General features: G+C 47.1%; 3 protein-coding genes across 3 annotated transcripts in view; 1 reads left to right on the plus strand and 2 right to left on the minus strand.

Moving 5' to 3' along the window:
* Positions 1-6,869: 6,869 nt before the first annotated feature.
* Positions 6,870-13,212, minus strand: LOC104990756 (cytochrome b5 domain-containing protein 1). The gene is made up of 4 exons (XM_010843069.1): positions 12,994-13,212; positions 12,825-12,901; positions 12,488-12,706; positions 6,870-11,940 (listed from the first exon to the last, which is right to left on the minus strand). The coding sequence occupies exons 1-4, from the start codon at positions 13,151-13,153 to the stop codon at positions 11,710-11,712; spliced, it is 687 nt and encodes a 228-aa protein (XP_010841371.1). The 5' UTR covers positions 13,154-13,212; the 3' UTR covers positions 6,870-11,709.
* A 621-nt stretch (positions 13,213-13,833) lies between these two features.
* Positions 13,834-14,619, plus strand: NAA38 (N(alpha)-acetyltransferase 38, NatC auxiliary subunit). Its single transcript, XM_010843068.1, is given in 4 exon segments — positions 13,834-13,939; positions 13,942-14,015; positions 14,018-14,243; positions 14,414-14,619. Coding segments are annotated over 4 exon segments (519 nt in total). The 3' UTR covers positions 14,527-14,619.
* A 561-nt stretch (positions 14,620-15,180) lies between these two features.
* TMEM88 (transmembrane protein 88) overlaps positions 15,181-16,110 on the minus strand; it is a 2,114-nt gene continuing 1,184 nt past the window's right edge. Inside the window, exons 2-3 of the mRNA XM_010843207.1 lie at positions 15,946-16,104; positions 15,181-15,837 (exon numbers count right to left, since the gene is read on the minus strand). Coding sequence (XP_010841509.1) covers positions 15,568-15,837; positions 15,946-16,104 — 429 coding nt within the window. The 3' untranslated portion in view covers positions 15,181-15,567. The remainder of the gene's footprint in view (positions 15,838-15,945; positions 16,105-16,110) is intronic.

The following is a 16,110-nucleotide window of genomic DNA, read 5'->3' on the forward strand; positions in this document are numbered from 1 at the left end:
GTGGGGAATGTGCTCAGTAGTTGAGGCTCACAGGCTTAGCTGCCCCACAGCATGTGGGGATCTAAGTTCCCTGACCAAACCCAGGTCTCCTGCATTGGAAGGTGGATTTTTAACCACCAAACCACCAGGGAAGTCCACGTTAGAAATATCTTCAAAGCCTCATAGTGGTCTTCCTTTCCTACCCTATCCTACCAGGATCCTGAATTTTGTGTTATCATTCACTTGCTTTTTCTCTATGATTAGTTCCATTCCGACCTGTAACTTTTTTCTTTTTAATTTAAGTATAGTTGATTTACAGTGTTTCAGGTATACAATAAGAACTTTGCTGGCAGTCCAGTAGTTAAGACTCCAAGTTTCCAATGCTGGGACCACCAGTTTGATCCTTGGATGGGGAACTAAGATCCCACAAAATATATAAACAAAAAGCCTACTACACTCAGGTGTACAGCAAAGTGATTCAGTTATAAATATATATATATTCTTTTCAGATTATTTTCCATTACAGGTTATTATTATAAGATATTGAATATAGGTCCCTGTGCTATATACAATAGTTCCTTGTTGTTAATCTGTTTTATATATAGTACTGTGTATCTGTTAATCCCAAATTCCTAATTTATCCCTCCTCCCACCTGGAACTTCTTAATTTTGAAAAACTTCAACAGAAAAGTTGGAGTACAATGAATATCCACTTACTTTTCACTTTTAGATTTACTAATTTTTAACCTTTTGCCACAATGACAGGATTACATGAGCAAATGCTTATGATCTAATGTTAATTGCATAAAACAATATAAAGTCATATATGTAGTATAGTCATGACTATGTAGGAAAATATTGGAAGGAAGTGGTTAATATGTTAATACTCGTTTCTACTGAGTGATAGGAATAAGTGATTTTTGGTTTATATCTTTATGTTCTTCTACCTGAAATTTTCTGTAAACAACACATATTCTATATGTGTTAACAGAAAAAAAATTTTTAATTTGTTTTAAAAATTAATTTTAAAAATACATGGAAGGAGAATAGGAGACAGTATCAAACATTCGTTCATAAAGTTTGGTAGTCCCAAAAAGTTAGTTTAAAACACAGTAATATGAAAAATAAACCTGGGTTCAGAAGTTGTACATCACTGACTCAATGGACATGAGTTTGAGCGAACTCTAGGAGATAGTGAAGGACAGGGAAGCCTGGCGTGCTTCAATCCTTGGGGTCACGGAGAGTTGGACATGACTTAGTGACTGAACAGCAACACAGACCTTATATCCGAAGGAATCTAATTCTTTTTCTCCAGGGTTGTTTCCAGATTCACCCATCTTCTGTGCAAAAGCTCCTATTTCTTTAAGGCTCCAGTAGTCTGACTGTTAGACCCCTCCACTTCTCTCCCTGGCTGTCATCTGCTTTCCTCCTTTATTGAAGACTGACCCCTGGCTCCATCCTGCCCTTGATATCCTATCTAGAGATCTTTCTCGCCATTCCACTTTTCTCTCCCACCTCTAGGAACTAGTAAATTCTTACCTCTTCTGAAAAAAATAGTACTTCTTCTGAAATATTAAATTCAAGCCTCTTACTTTGGCTACAGCTTTCTATCCTTCCAGCTCTCTCTTCTACTCACTATTCTTGGACCTATGAGACCCTGTAACACCTGAATTCTTCCATTTTGTCCTAATCAGCTCCACCATGTCCTCATATGCTTCTGGGAGACAGATCATCAGATGAGAACTCCCTTGAAATACTGACACTAAAACTACATATTTAATTGTATTCATATTCGTCCTTTCCTCCTTCCTGTTCTGTCCAAAACTAATACCTACACTTGGGCTCCCAGCCTTGCCACCTTCCCAGCTATAATGATTAACAGTGATCCCCTAACTCTCCTTTGTCTCCCATTCTACTTGCTCCTTGCCAACCATATTTATTTTATTTCTCTTAACAATATAGGTTTTTAAAATATTTAATTTATTTGGCTGTGCCAGGTCTCAGTTGTGGCATGCGGGATCTAGTTATCTGAACAAGGATTAAACGCAGCCCCCTGCATTGGGCATACGGAGGCTGGGCCACTGGACCACCACAGAAGTTCCCCCCAACCACATTTAAATGTATTCAAATCTCAACTAACTTTAAAAGAGACACTCTGGACCCTTTAGCTGCCACCCTACCTCACTACTATGCCCACTCATAGCCACACTTCCTGAAAGAATTCTCTGTACTCAAATGGTCTACCTTACTTGCCTGCTCATTTTCCAACCCTCTGCCCAGCCTCTCTTTGAAAACTTCTTTCATAAGATAACCAACAACCTGGTTACTAAATTAAGAGGACATTTCTGAGTTCTTAACTTGAACACCTGCTTCTTGAAAGAGCTTTTATGATCTGTGTGAGTCTGGGATCCCGCATCTGCTCATCCTTCTATTGCTGCCTTTTACCTAAAACCTTTTCTTTGCTCTTCATTGAGAAAGGAGATACCTTGGAAGAAAAGGAAGGGACTTTCCTGGCAGTCCAGTGGTTGGGACTCTGCACTCCCGGCAGAAAAAAAAAAAGGAAGATTTATCGCCAAACTTTTATCTTTGTCTTCTCCCAGTTTCTGTCCTTGCTGCACCACTTGCAGGATCTTAGTCCCTCATCAAGGGATCAAACCTCCTTCCTCGGCAGTGAAAGCAGAGTTCCAACCACTGGACTGCCAGGGAATTCCCTTCCATTTTCTTTTAGACCTGCTTTGATTGATCACTATGATGGAAACTGAATATAACAATTCTATACAAAATAGCAAAAACTAAACATCTTTTCCTCTTTCACAGTGCCTGTTTAACAATTTCTCGATAGTTTCTTACTGACTGGCCAGCCAGGATGCCTCACTTTCCATCGGTTGTTAAGCCCTGGCTGTTTGAGCAGAACCGCCCTGACACCTTTCCTGCAGAGCCCCAAGCTGTCCTCCTGCTCCTTTGCCTGCTCGTAGGCCCTTTCACCACCTAGCTCTCTGGATAGGAAGAGTAATTTTAATTTCAGAGTAAACTGGATGTGATTAATAAAATTAATTTTTAAAAAATTCCATGTTCCAAAACTGTATAACTCCTAATAGGTGTTCCATAGCCAAGTAAGGAAGAATTTGAGCTCTGGGTTCAGGTAGCATCTGAAATTAAGTTCTGCCACTTACTAACAGTGACCCTGGGGAAGCAGCTTATCCCACGCATCTCAGCTCCCTTATCTGTCAAGCAGGGATATAAGTGCTTGCTTCACCGGGCTGCAGCGAAGATCAGTGAGCTAACTTACATAAGGCACTGGCTGTAAGGCACTTGGTAATAGGTAGGTAGTGTTCTAAACAGTCGAGTGTACTATTAGCCATTTCTCACTTCAGAGAGATCCACTTAAGATGCTTGTAAGGTGTGTGGTTTCACGACCTGGGTTATACACAGCACCTTAAACTGAAGGAGCAAAGGGCTGACTTTAAGTATTCCTGTTCCCAACAGTTGGCTCCATTTCCTCACTTTTCCTCTGCTTTATTTAAATAAGCTCAGTTCTGGTGTCATGTGAAACAAACCACATTTTACTATGCTCAGTTCTCCTCAGAGAAGGCAATGGCACCCCACTCCAGTACTCTTGCCTGGAAAATCCCATGGACGGAGGAGCCTGGTAGGCTGCAGTCCATGGGGTCACTAGAAGTCAGACATGACTGAGCGACTTCACTTTCACTTTCATGCGTTGGAGAAGGAAATGGCAACCCACTCCAGTGTTCTTGCCTGGAGAATCCCAGGGATGGGGAAGCCTGGTGGGCTGCCGTCTCTGGGGTCGCACAGAGTCGGACACGACTGAAGCGACTTAGCAGCAGCAGTTCTCCTAATGGAGGCACAAACACTGTTGTTAGGTTGGAAACCAGTTAGTCACAGACATAGTCTACTAATTTTCCAATCATGACAGAAGTTACCTGGATGCTAAATAATGTCGAATCTCAGGAAATCCCAAGGAAAGCATTCATTAGTAAATAAGGAATGGATCGCATAAGGAAAGGGAAAGAAAACGAAAAATCTTGAGTGTCTGTCCCAAGGACCTTTTATACTGCTAGGCGTTTCCCCATACCTTATCATATTCAATCTTCTCAACAACAGTATAAGGTAACTTCTTTTTAAGGGACCATAACCTGGTTTATGCCTGTTGTCCTTAGTGCATCTCTACTGCTTCGGTTCATGTTTTGTGATTGAAGAAATGGAACCTAAATGAAGGATATTCTGTGTGTAGTTAAGAAGCTAGAAAGCTCCTTCCTCTGCAGCTGGAATTCTGTGAAGACCTCATTCATGCCTCATCCATCTACCATCTTCTCTAAGGCACCACTGTTTTGCTGTCGCTAAATCTGTGGATGCTCAAGTTCTCCTTACTTGACTGTGTGACATTTCACACTGTTGACTGTTCTCTCCTCTCAAATACTGTCTTTGGCTTCACCAGCACCATTTTCCAGGGTCTCTCTTAACCACTTCGGTTCATCCTTCTGAGTTTCTTCTCATCCTCCCCCTTAGATACTGTTCCTCCCAGGCCTTCCATGTAGATCACACTTTATTCTTGAAGTGATTTCATCTTTGACTTTGGTAATAGTTACTGCTGATAATTTAACTCTATTCAGGATCTCATACCACATACCTGGTAAGATCTGGATATCTGTTTTTTCCATGCTCCAGAGTTACTTCAGACAGCTAACTAAAAACACACCATCTTCCTTGCCCGTGAAACCCTCCTTCCAATCATTTCCCTCCTCTGTCAGTGGACTCATGATCCTCTTGGTCACCCAGGCCAGAAACTTGGGTGTCATCCTTGACTCCTCCCCCTGCCTCAGACCCTTCCCAATAAAATACTGGGTTGTGCAATTCTCTCTTGAGTTCATCTTCTCTGACCTCCACGGCCACAAACTTCACACCAGCCACCTTCCCTCTCTTCCCTGGACTGCCGTAACGGCATCGTCTCCCTGTCTCCACTTTGTTCTTTTTCTCCCCTCCCATCCATTCTCTCTTGACATTGTAGTCAAGTCACCTTTTCAAAAATGCAATTCTGATCATGACAGTATCCTTATAAAACCCTTAACTCCAACTTGTATGCTTGAAAGGGTGAATTTTATAGTATGTGAACGATATCTCAATTAAGAAAAACAAAAACAAAAAACCTGGTTTACAAAGTCTCACAGGACCTGTTCCAGCCTCAATGCCTCTTGCCCACCCTCTTCAGGCCTCCCGTCTCTTGTCAGTCTCCTCTTGGTTTACCGTTCTGCACTTCCTTCTGCCTCTGAGCTCTCCACACAACCTCACCTCTAAACGATGTACTCTCTGCTGTCTATTCTTCCTCCCACCCTCTCACCTCTTCACTTGGCTACTTCCTCCTTGTCCTTCCAGTCTCACCTGGAGATGATGCCTCTCCAAAAAGCCTTTCGTGATCTCCCCAGACTGGGATTAGATACTCCTAAAGCATTTCATACTTAGCCCTTTTGTAGTATTTGTAACATTGTATGTGTTCACTTTATGAATGTTGGATAACTGCTCTGGGTTGAGCATGGCGCTGGGTGCTGGATATTGATCATGTCTCTGTTCCCCTGGGGCTTATACTCTAAAAAGGGAGGAATATGGACATTAAAGAACAAATTACCCTAGGTATTTTTATTGTAATTATGATGTTTCATGGCATCCTGAGTGGGTGTGATCAAAGAGTTGACATAATTGAAGGGACCAGGGAAGACTTCTCTGAAAAAGTGACATTTAAGCAAAGACTTTAAGGGCAGCTGGTGGCCAAGTGATGAGTGGAGGGTGGTGTTCATACAGAGGGCCAAGTGATGAGTGGAGGGTGGTGTTCATACAGAGGGCCAAGTGATGAGTGGAGGGTGGTGTTCATGCAGAGAAACAGCATGGTAGAAGGCCCTGGCAGAAAGGAGCTTGGAGTGTCAGAAACTGATAAAAGAGGACCCTGGGGGAGGTGGGGCAGGGGAGGGAGGGAGTGGGTGTTTCAGATGAGCAGATGCAGACTATTATATATGGGGTGGACAGAGAACAGGGTCCTACTGTATAGTGCAGGGAACTATATGCAGTGCCCTGTAATAAGCCGTAATGGAAAAAATGAAAAAGAATATACACACACACATATATATAGATAGGTATATGGGGCTTCCCAAGTGACACTAGTGGTAAAGAACCTGCTTGCCAATGCAGGAGACATAAGAGACGTGGGTTCAGTCCCTCAGGAAGATCTCCTGGAGGAGAGTATGGCAACCCACTCCAGTATTCTTGCCTAGAGAATCCCATGGACAGAGGAACCTGGGGGGCTACAGTCCATAGGATCTCCGTGTGTATATAACTGAACCACTTGCTATGTAGTAGAAATTAACACAATGTTGTAAATCAACTTCAATAACATAGATGTAAAATTTTAAAAAGAGTCTGGAAGAGCCAGATCATGCAGGGCCTTGAAGACAATAGTAAAGGCCTTTGAAGACTTTAAACAGGGGAACTTTAAAATCTTCCCCCTAAGGACCTGCTGTGTAGCACAGGGAACTCTACTCAATATTCTGTAATGACCTATATGGGAAAAGAATGTAGAGTGGATACATGTATATGTGTAACTGATCCACTTGGCTGTACACCTGAAACTGACACACATTTTGTTCAGTTCAGTTCAGTCTCTCAGTCGTGTCTGACTCTTTGTGACCCCATGGACTGCAGCATGCAAGGCCTCCCTGTCCATCACCAACTCCCGGAGTTTACTCCAACTCATGCCCATTGAGTCGGTGATGCCATCCAACCATCTCATCTCTGTTGTCCCCTTCTCCTCCCGCCTTCAATCTTTCCGAGCATCAGGGTCTTTTCAAATGAGTCAGCTCTTCACATCAGGTGGCCAAAGTATTGGAGTTTCAGCTTCAACATCAGTCCTTCCAATGAATATTTAGAACTGATCTCCTTTAGGATGGACTGGTTGGATCTCCTTGCAGTCCAGAGGACTCTCCAAGAGTCTTCTCCAACACCTCAGTTCAAAAGCATCAGTTATATGCCAGTAAAAAATAAACAAACAAAATACTTCCCTTGGCTGCTTTGTACAAGTGGAAGCAAGATGACCGGTTAAGGGGTTCACAAACTTCTATGAATCTCCCACTATCCTGTAAGCTCCTTGAGGGCAGAAGTTACATCTTACTACTTAGTGTATTTACAGAGTCCAGTATTGTGCCTGATATATCAGCAGATGCTCAGTATTGGGTTAATGAATTGAAGTGGATGTTGGAACCAGGATTCCAACTTTGGTTTTCAGAAAGACTCAACACCCCACTGCTACCCAAGACTGACTGGATGTCCCTCCTTTTGCCTCCAGGGCATCTGTGGTCAACTGTATTTTCCAAAAATGGTCACAATAATAACTCACATCCAACATGTTTTTATTACAGTGTGACTTTGACTCTTCCCACTGAGAAGTGAGGCCTAGTTCCTTCCCCTTGAATTTGAAGTGAGGTTATAAAAACTGCTTGAGCTTCCTCCTGGTTCTCTTGGGAGACTTGCTCTTGGAACCGAGCTACCATGCCTTGAGGAAGCCCACCCAAGCTGAGAAGGGGCCCTCATGGAGAAGAGCCTATAGATAGCATCAACTTTACAGCTGTTTGCAAGTAAGCGATTTTCAAAATGAATTATCCAGCTTCCAGTCATCTACCCAGTTGACACCTTATGGAGTGAAAATGAGCTGTCCCCACTGAACCCTGCCCAAGTTACAGACTCAGCAAAATAAATGATGGTGGTTGTTTGAAGCCACTTAAGTTTGGGCATAGTTTTAAGCAACAGCAGGTGACTGGAACAGTGGCCTATGTTTGTCATGCAGGAAGGTGATGCCACTCAGCGTGGCCTATTACTATCTTGTTTCAAAGACTGTCTTGTATCAGGTTGAAGTAGAGCATTGAGGCAGGTGACAGGAATCCTGGGACCACATCGTATTGTCACCTTTGATATTTTAGTTTTGGGGTCTTTATGATTGTGCTTATATGTGTGTACTATTTCAGGGTCAGGGGCTGGGCCATTTTGAGACTCCGATGGAAATTACAACACTTTTCTCCAAAATAATACACATCTCCATCTCTGCACATGCAGACATAAACACATACACACAATATTTAGAAAGCATTTCTGCAGGCCCAGGCTAATTGTGATTTGCCGTAATTTTGTCCTTTACCATTCATTTATCTTTTTCATGTGTGCATGTTGTAGCCCATTAAGTGAGCAAACTTCCTGCAAAGGATATGTGCATCTAGTGACTGAGGCTTGTGGGAAATATTCGCCAAGTGAATTCTTTGAAGCTGCAGTGATCTACTTAGGATAGGAAACTGTTCTTTCAATATACCACCCCCACCCCACCTCCCTCCAAAACAAGAGACCCTCACAGAAGGACCTGAAGCCTACATTCATGTTCTATTTAGAATCTAGGTTTTAGGAACAGGCATTATTTACATACTCTTCATGCAAATATCCAGTCTTGGATATCTAGAGAACCAAGGTAGTGCCCAGTAGAAAGGTGTATACAAACAAAACAAAACCCACTAAGAATAAATGAACATACTCTATTATCTGAAAAATTTGTGATCTTTATCCCTTTCATAGTTCTGTGCCTCACTGTGCCTGTACACACCCACTCCTGTAATCAGACCCCCTTCATGGCCTATCCCATGAGTTTTATTTCTCAAACTACACTCCTTTTCTGGCATGTGCTTATGAAAAAAATTAAAAACAGGAACAAACCTAATGCTAACAGAATAGTGGCAATGTTGTTTTCTCTTTTTTTCTGATCCTTTCCTTCCACCTATGCATTTCCATGGGCCACCTTTAATTCTAACCTGTTCAGAAGTTGGAAGTGTTTTTCCTCATCCAGGCCCCTCTCCCTTCACTCTATAGGTGACTACAGCCACCTGGTGGCCATATAGAGAAAAGACAGGTCAATTGCCCCAAAAAATCTCTGTGAGGCGAAGAACTTCTATGGAGTAACTTTTGGTCTTGGATCTATGGCGAGCAAGGAAAGAAACCAGTGGATAGAGATTATAGTTCAGGATCCAGACATCCTATTTCTTGGTTGCGTCTTGCCCCGCGGGACACAGCATCCATCCACTAGTTATTACAGGCAGAGGAATTCACTTAACATTTGAGTTCATTCATCAAAATTTATTGCGCAGCAACTGTGTGCCCAACACTGGGAATACAGTAGTGAACAAGATGGACATGCTATCTGCTCTTGTGAGCTTACAATCTAGCAGCCAGCCAGCCAATTACATCCATAATGTTAACATTACTATTGTAATAAGCACTCTGAAATAGGCCTGGTGCTAAGAGAAGATTTAACAGAAAGTCTTGACCTACATGGAGAAATCAGACAAGGTCGCTGTGAGGAAGAAACACTTTTAGCAAGGTGGGAAATGGAAGAGTGTCACAAGCAGGGAGAACAGCTTGTGTGCTGGCTTTGAGGCAGAAAGGCGTTTAGTAAACAGAAAGCCAGCCAGTGTGACTGGGAGGTAGGGAATGAAGATGGGATGATGCCAGGTAGAGGCTGATTTATGCAAGGTCTTTGGATTTAGGATTTTATTCCAGAAGTAACTGGAAGCCCCTGAGATATCTGCAGGAGGAAAGTTAGATGTTTAGGTTTGTTTTCCAGAGCTCACTCTGCTCTGTGTGGAGGCTGTTGTTTAGTCACTAAGTCGTGTCCGACTCTTTGCAACCCCATGGACTGCAGCCTGTCAGGCTCCTCTGTCCATGGGATTCTCCAGGCAAGAATACTGGAGTGGGATGCTATTTTCTTCTTCAGAGGATCTTCCTAATCCAGGAATCGATCTGCATCTCCTGCATTGGCAGGTGGATTCTTTACCACTGAGCCACCAGGGAGGACAGAAGTGGATATGGGAGGACTGGTTAGGAAGCATTCCAGACCAGAAGTAATGACAGCTTTGAGAAAAGCAGATGGATCCCAGAGATATTTAGGTGATATAATCTGCTTGGAGAGTGACTGTGTGTGAGGACAGAGATGTGTGTCTGGTAAAAGGTACTGAAGTAGGAGATTTGGGCAGAGGGGCAAGTTTGGGCAGATCCCATAGGCACAGGCCCTAAGGCCAAGGCTAGAGCAACAGCATAGTTTTGGTTCTCAAATAGAACTGAGCAAACAAGATATACATGAAACAGCTGCAGAGCTGATGAAACATCAAAATGATTCAGATAATTCATGGATGCTGTCATTACATGGGACTGAATGGAAGCTGTCTCACAGTGAATTCAGACACTGCTGAAGCCAAAGGTGGACACAGATGTCCCCACCTCTATCCGTGCTGTTCCTAATCAGCCCCTCAGCATGCTCCTGTGTAGCCCACCCACTGTCTCCTAGGGGGCCATCTTCCAGGAAGATGCACTAACATCTCCCTGCTTCCTTTTTTGCCTGAAACTGTCAAGAAATTCACCTGTTATTCTCATTTCCCCTTCCCTGCTTAGGTCACAGCGGACTAAATCTGGCCCCTGCCCTCCATGGTTCTCTTTTGAGAACTTAGCTTAGTTGACTTAGCTTCTCTCTTTGCATCACCCCTGTCAAGCCCCTTCTTGCAGAGTCACCATCTGGCAAGGCCAACCCCATCTTCCTCACCTTCCTGTCAGAGGCACAGACCCATCATGAATATATACATGCTGATGCTTCCTTTTTGTACCGCATCCGAAGTGGCCTATCCAGTGGCCCTTTCCCATTCTCGTTTTCCTGGAGTCAGTGTATACCCACCTCTGTGCCTCAGAAGAGTCAGGAAAGGTTTGCTGTGGGTTTAACCATGAAGTAGCCTCAACAGCTGTTATTTAGCTGACACTTAGCATTCCCTGTGTCCTCTCTGCCACAGGAGAACTCTGCTAACTCCCTTCCAGAGGTAATAACTCCAACAAACAAAAAAACCACACCATGGCTGACTACACAATAGGCCTATAGGTTCCCATTATGCAGTAAGCTGGGACACTGACATATTCTCTTCATATTGAAAAGAAAATGGACTTTGGAATTGGGAAGACCTGCATTTACATTCTGGTTGCGAACTAGTGTACCTTCTGTGCAATTAAGCTTCTTCCTAAGCTTCAGAAGATTTATCTGTAGAACAGTGGGAATGATATCTGTCTTATGGGTAGTTATATTACATGAGCATATATAGCATAATATTTGGCCTGAATTACCTGGTGACCATTCACTTCCCCTCTTCCTCTTCGGTTTCAGCTGCAAATACTATTCAGAAGAAAGACTAACCAGTTTTGTGTGGCCAGTGGCAGATATCTCCTCTTCCTGTCTTTGTAAATTCCATCTTTCTGCAGCCATGCCATTTCCATCATTGCCAGAAAAGTTCTTCCATCCCTCATCCCTGTGTAGAACTTCTCTTTCTCTTACTATGGAAAAGTTCTGCCTGAGCTAAGATACTTTATTTCTTCTACATCTCCCTGATCCAAGATACTTTATTTTCTTGTATCATTCCTAAAAATGAATCCACTTCTAGCATTCTCCCTAGCTTTCTCAGAGTAAATGCTAATGAACCTGAGGAACAGGATCTTTACACTTCAGTAGGGCATGGGAACCTCATGCCAGCTCCCAGAGTGGAAAGAAGGTCTAGGTCCAGCATGGCCCCTCCCCATCCCCACCTCTTTTCCTCCAGGGCACAGAAAGCGCTAAATTCCAAATCTGTCTTGAGTCTACAGGAGCATACACCTCCCATCCTATAGTTCTGTGAGGTCATCATTGAAGTACAGCAGTACTGCAGGTGTGTAAAGTGTACTGTCCATATTGAGATAATCAAATTCTTCCTGCTGATCCTGGATCCCATTCTCCTCCAGAGTATAATCCATGTTCAGATTCTTGCCATCATATTTCCACGTGTAGCTGGCAGCATGTGCATTATAGGGGAGATAGCGGTGTAGTATTTCCCACATCGATTCCAGGGCCCCCACCTGGAGAACACGAAAGCACCCCACCCCAGAATTCTGGGTGGAACACACACACACACACACACACACAGAAAGGCCAGAAGCCCAAAAGGCGACAGAGCCGGGGTTAGAGTGTTTCCCTTGGCAGATACAGCAGCTTAAGGCGCTCCAGGGTCCCAGAAATAAACTTGAAGCTCCAGCATGCAATGAATGGCCCCCGAGTCCTATCTGCCTTTGTGGCAGCCACTTCTAATAAACAGATGGCCCAAACGTCACTGCCCTGACCTCATCCCCACAATAAAGTAGACTATTAAGAGTGCACTTGGAACTGCTGTACAAAAACTCAGCAAGAAAGAGCTTCTGGGGACCACCATCACTAAGATGTACAAACTGTCGCCCTGCGCTCAAATTCCCAGCCCCCAGGACCCAGGTAACCTTTCCTCGGTTACCCCTAAAAGGGAAGAAAACACAGCTTCCATTGACTGTGGAGAGCTGCTGGCCTGCAGAGCTGTTTGGAGTTTTGCTGGGGTTCTTAGTTCCCTTTATCCTGCCCCCAGGCACCAGTTCTCACCTCCAGTGTGTGCTCTTGCGACGTGAGCGTGTTAATGATGCGGATGTTCCGGGTCTTGGAGGACAGCCGCCCCACCTCATAACGCGACCCTTGCCACCAAGGCGTCCCGAAATCATTGGCCCAGTCCGAACGGGGTAGCTGAGGCGGCACGTGCAGAAAGCGGCCCCGGGGGGTGCGGTATCTCAGGGAACCGGTCAGCGGATCTATGTGCTTGCGGATCTTTAAAGCAGAGGAGGAGGGTGGGAGCAGTCACTATCTCGGGCTCTGGTTGGCCTCTATTTTTCCTCTTCAACCCTCCAGCGCCTCCTCCCTTCAGCCCGTTTCCAGAAGAACTCACGTCTCTGGTTTTCGGATCAAACCAGTGGCTGATATCCTGGCCCGCCACTTCCACGATGGGTTTCAACAGCAAGTCTCCTGGGAAGGAGCAGCCGCCGTCAGTGCTAGCCATCCAAGAACCAAACACCCCCGAGCACACCCCCGACGCTGGCCCAAAGTGTGGCCCTTACCCTTGTACTCCTGTGCCAACGGGGTTAGGTTGTACACGTTTCCCAGGTAAGACACCCAGAGGTCTTCCGGCTGGTTATGTTGGGCCACCTCGGCCGGCGTGAAATAGCGACGTTGAAAATACTCAAAGTTTGGCCCGGCCACTAGGCCCCGGCTTGGCATAGCTCTTGCTCTATTACTCACTGACTTTAGTTGCTTCCTTGCTTTTCAGCGCGCACGCACTACTGCATCCTCCCTCGTCCGGTAGCTAAGGCGAGTGCGTTTATCCGCTGACATGGAAACCATTATTCCTTTCCGGCCACCGTCCTCTGAGATTAAACGCTGTACAAGCAAAGAGGGGCGTGGGCTGCGGGTACTCATGGGAAACGTAGTCCGATCCCGGCGTTCAAGTAGTTGTGTCCTCAGGATGTCCGAGGAAAGAGAACACACTCCGTTTTAATTTATTCAGTGGTCTGGGCTACAGGGACTCTTTAGGACAGACTATCTCGCGAGGCAGAGGGAAAAAAAACGAAGGGGAGGAGTGTAATTATGAAATTGTCGCTAAATTCCAGTGAGACCGGTAAGAAGCTAGATAGTTGAAAAATTCTCGCGATATCTTAATACGTCTGGCGTAATTGGCCTCCTTGAGCCGCAGCATTGGTGTAGGAGAAGCTCGCGAGATCTCTGCAGTTGCCGAAGAGACGAAGAACTGGAGAGGTGATCTCGCGAAAAAAAAATAGGTCGGGAGCGCTCGCGATATCTCAGACCACCGGACTCAAAGGTTCTTAGAAAGTTGACGGACTTGGAGGAGGCCCGGGAACAAATGGCCGGAGCTGGACCAACGATGCTGCTACGAGAGGAAAATGGCTGTTGCAGCCGGCGTCAAAGCAGCTCCAGCGCCGGGGTTAGCTCGGGTTCTGGGATTGAGGGGCTGTCGGGGAGCAAGATGGGGGAACGGAAGGGGAACTGCAGGCCCGGCAGCCTCTGGGCTTCGTGTGAGCGCCCCGTAGGCTGTCGGGAACTGTGGTTCCGCAGACAGGCTGCAGCTGGGCGGCGCGGTCTGAGCGTATGTCCCGCCCTGCACAGGACTCTGACGGGGAGCGCGAGGAGGACTCGCCGGCTGCGCGCGCTAGGCAGCAGCTGGAGGCGCTGCTCAACAAGACTATGCGCATTCGCATGACAGATGGACGGACCCTGGTCGGTTGCTTCCTCTGCACCGACCGTGACTGCAACGTTATCCTGGGCTCGGCGCAGGAGTTCCTCAAGCCGTCGGGTTAGTGCTCAGGGAATGCACACCCACCGGGGAATGCGGCGGAGCCTCACGCGAGGCATTTCCCCTAAAGTGCCTGGCTGCACACCCTATTTTCTGGGGCTAGAAGTTGTGGCTCAGAGGGGGCGTGGCCGACCCTGTCCTGCCTCCCTAATGCTCTCTCTTCTTTCCAGATTCCTTCTCTGCCGGGGAACCCCGTGTCTTGGGTCTGGCCATGGTACCTGGACACCACATCGTTTCTATTGAGGTGCAAAGAGAGAGCCTGGCGGGGCCTCCCTATCTCTGAGCCCTGTCGAACATGCCTTTCAGTCCTCATTAAACCTGTAACTGACCGTAACCTGTGTGTGTGTGTAGCTGGGATGCTGGGGCAGGGATTGCACATCCCATTCCTAGAGCAAGCTTATATGAGGTCGGGAGCACTCAGCCCTCCTTCCACAACCTGGATGTCCAGAACTGCCAAAGGTTCTCTCACATTCGAGGTCAGGATGGGCAACAGGCTGAACCTCAGATCCACAGGCCCTAGGATGGGCCCCTCTGTCTTCCCTCCCACGCAGCTGCTCCAGAATTGTGGCAGGAGGCGGGGTGTCATCCTGCTCCGGAAGGCCCATTGTTTCCCTCTCCGGCCTGGCAACACCGAGTTCCTCTTAAGCTGGGGTCAGAGAAAAGACTTGGGTCCCCAAGGGGAGCAGGGCAGGCGACAGAGGCCGGGCCCCCTTCACTCCATTGGTGAGAAGGTGCCTTTGGGGTCAGGGACAGAGCTCTGGGGTCTGGCCAGGAAGAGCGGGCTAATGCGATAAGGGAAGGCCAGGAGACTCAAGGATGCTTGGGCCTGTGAACTAAAGCTACCCCCGCCCCCCACCCGTTTGCTGTTGCCTGCTCCTGGGCACGTTTCAGGAATGATAGTCTTTGTGCCGTCCCTCTGTTCACAGGATCCCAGGACTGCGTTCAGTTCATAATTCTTTATTGATGTGTGATGGATGACTCCTTCCCCTCCAACCTCGCCACCCCTCCCCCCGCCCCCCAGTCCGTAAATACTAGGAGCAGCACCGGAAAAGGAGAGCACCAGCGCACCAGTGAGGTCTATTCACAGGGGGCTGCGGGGATGCAGGGTCCAGCCCAGATGTTCAGGATTCAGATATGGGTAGTGAGACGAAAGTGGGTTTTCAGGTTGTAGCGGATTTTCACCAGAATTAGGTCCACAGATGTTCAGTTGCTTAAGGGGATGCTGGACACGGTTTAGGCACGAGTGAGGGCAGGGTAAGCTTCAAGTCCTTGGGCCGACCGGGAGGGAGGGCAGTCCTCAGGGTTGTTCTTGACTCGAGGGTCCTCAGACCCAGACCTTTCCTGAGGTTGGAGCAACCTGGGGCCCTGGTGAGGACCGGGCTGGCCGCGGCTGCGGGTTGCGCCGGCGCCGGTAGAGGGCTCGGCTGTAAGGCACGAGGCAATCGGCCAGGCGGAGGCGCAGGCAGAGGCGGCGGTAGCTGGCCAGGGCAAGCACGAGCAGCGGCACGAGGAGCAGGAATCCGGTGACCAGCAGGGCTGTGAAGCCCGGGTCCCGCAGGTGCGCGGTGCAAGGGGGTGCCTGGGAGCGAAGGAACTGTAGGAGAAGCAGCGTGAGGCCCAAGCCAAACAGCCCGGGCCCGGCGACGTTGCGGCCCACAGACCCCACCGCCACCCTTCCCCGACAACGCGGGCTCATGCTTACCTGGGAGTGGCAGAGAAAGCCAAAGCCTAGCATGGTGACAGCGGGCAGCAGGATGGTCCCCAGCACCAGCGCCAGCAGGAGAAGGTTGAAGGCGGCCACCAGGAGATTCTGGGCCGTGACCAGCACAGCACAGGCCCAGCAGTCCAGGGGGACCCGGGGCTATGA

The sequence above is a fragment of the Bison bison genome, unplaced genomic scaffold (genome assembly GCF_000754665.1).
Source record: "Bison bison bison isolate TAMUID 2011002044 unplaced genomic scaffold, Bison_UMD1.0 scf7180017864180, whole genome shotgun sequence".
Classification (NCBI taxonomy): Eukaryota; Metazoa; Chordata; class Mammalia; order Artiodactyla; family Bovidae; genus Bison; species Bison bison.

What these genes read in the sequence shown, in the direction of transcription:
- LOC104990756 (XM_010843069.1), bottom strand. Translation starts at nt 13,153, where the DNA reads ATGCCAAGCCGGGGCCTAGTGGCCGGGCCAAACTTTGAGTATTTTCAA. An exon ending in GTTGGCACAGGAGTACAAGG is followed by an intron (nt 12,902 to 12,993) that starts GTAAGGGCCACA and finishes GCTCCTTCCCAG; the next exon opens with GAGACTTGCTGTTGAAACCC. An exon ending in CGCAAGAGCACACACTGGAG is followed by an intron (nt 11,941 to 12,487) that starts GTGAGAACTGGT and finishes CGTGTTCTCCAG; the next exon opens with GTGGGGGCCCTGGAATCGAT.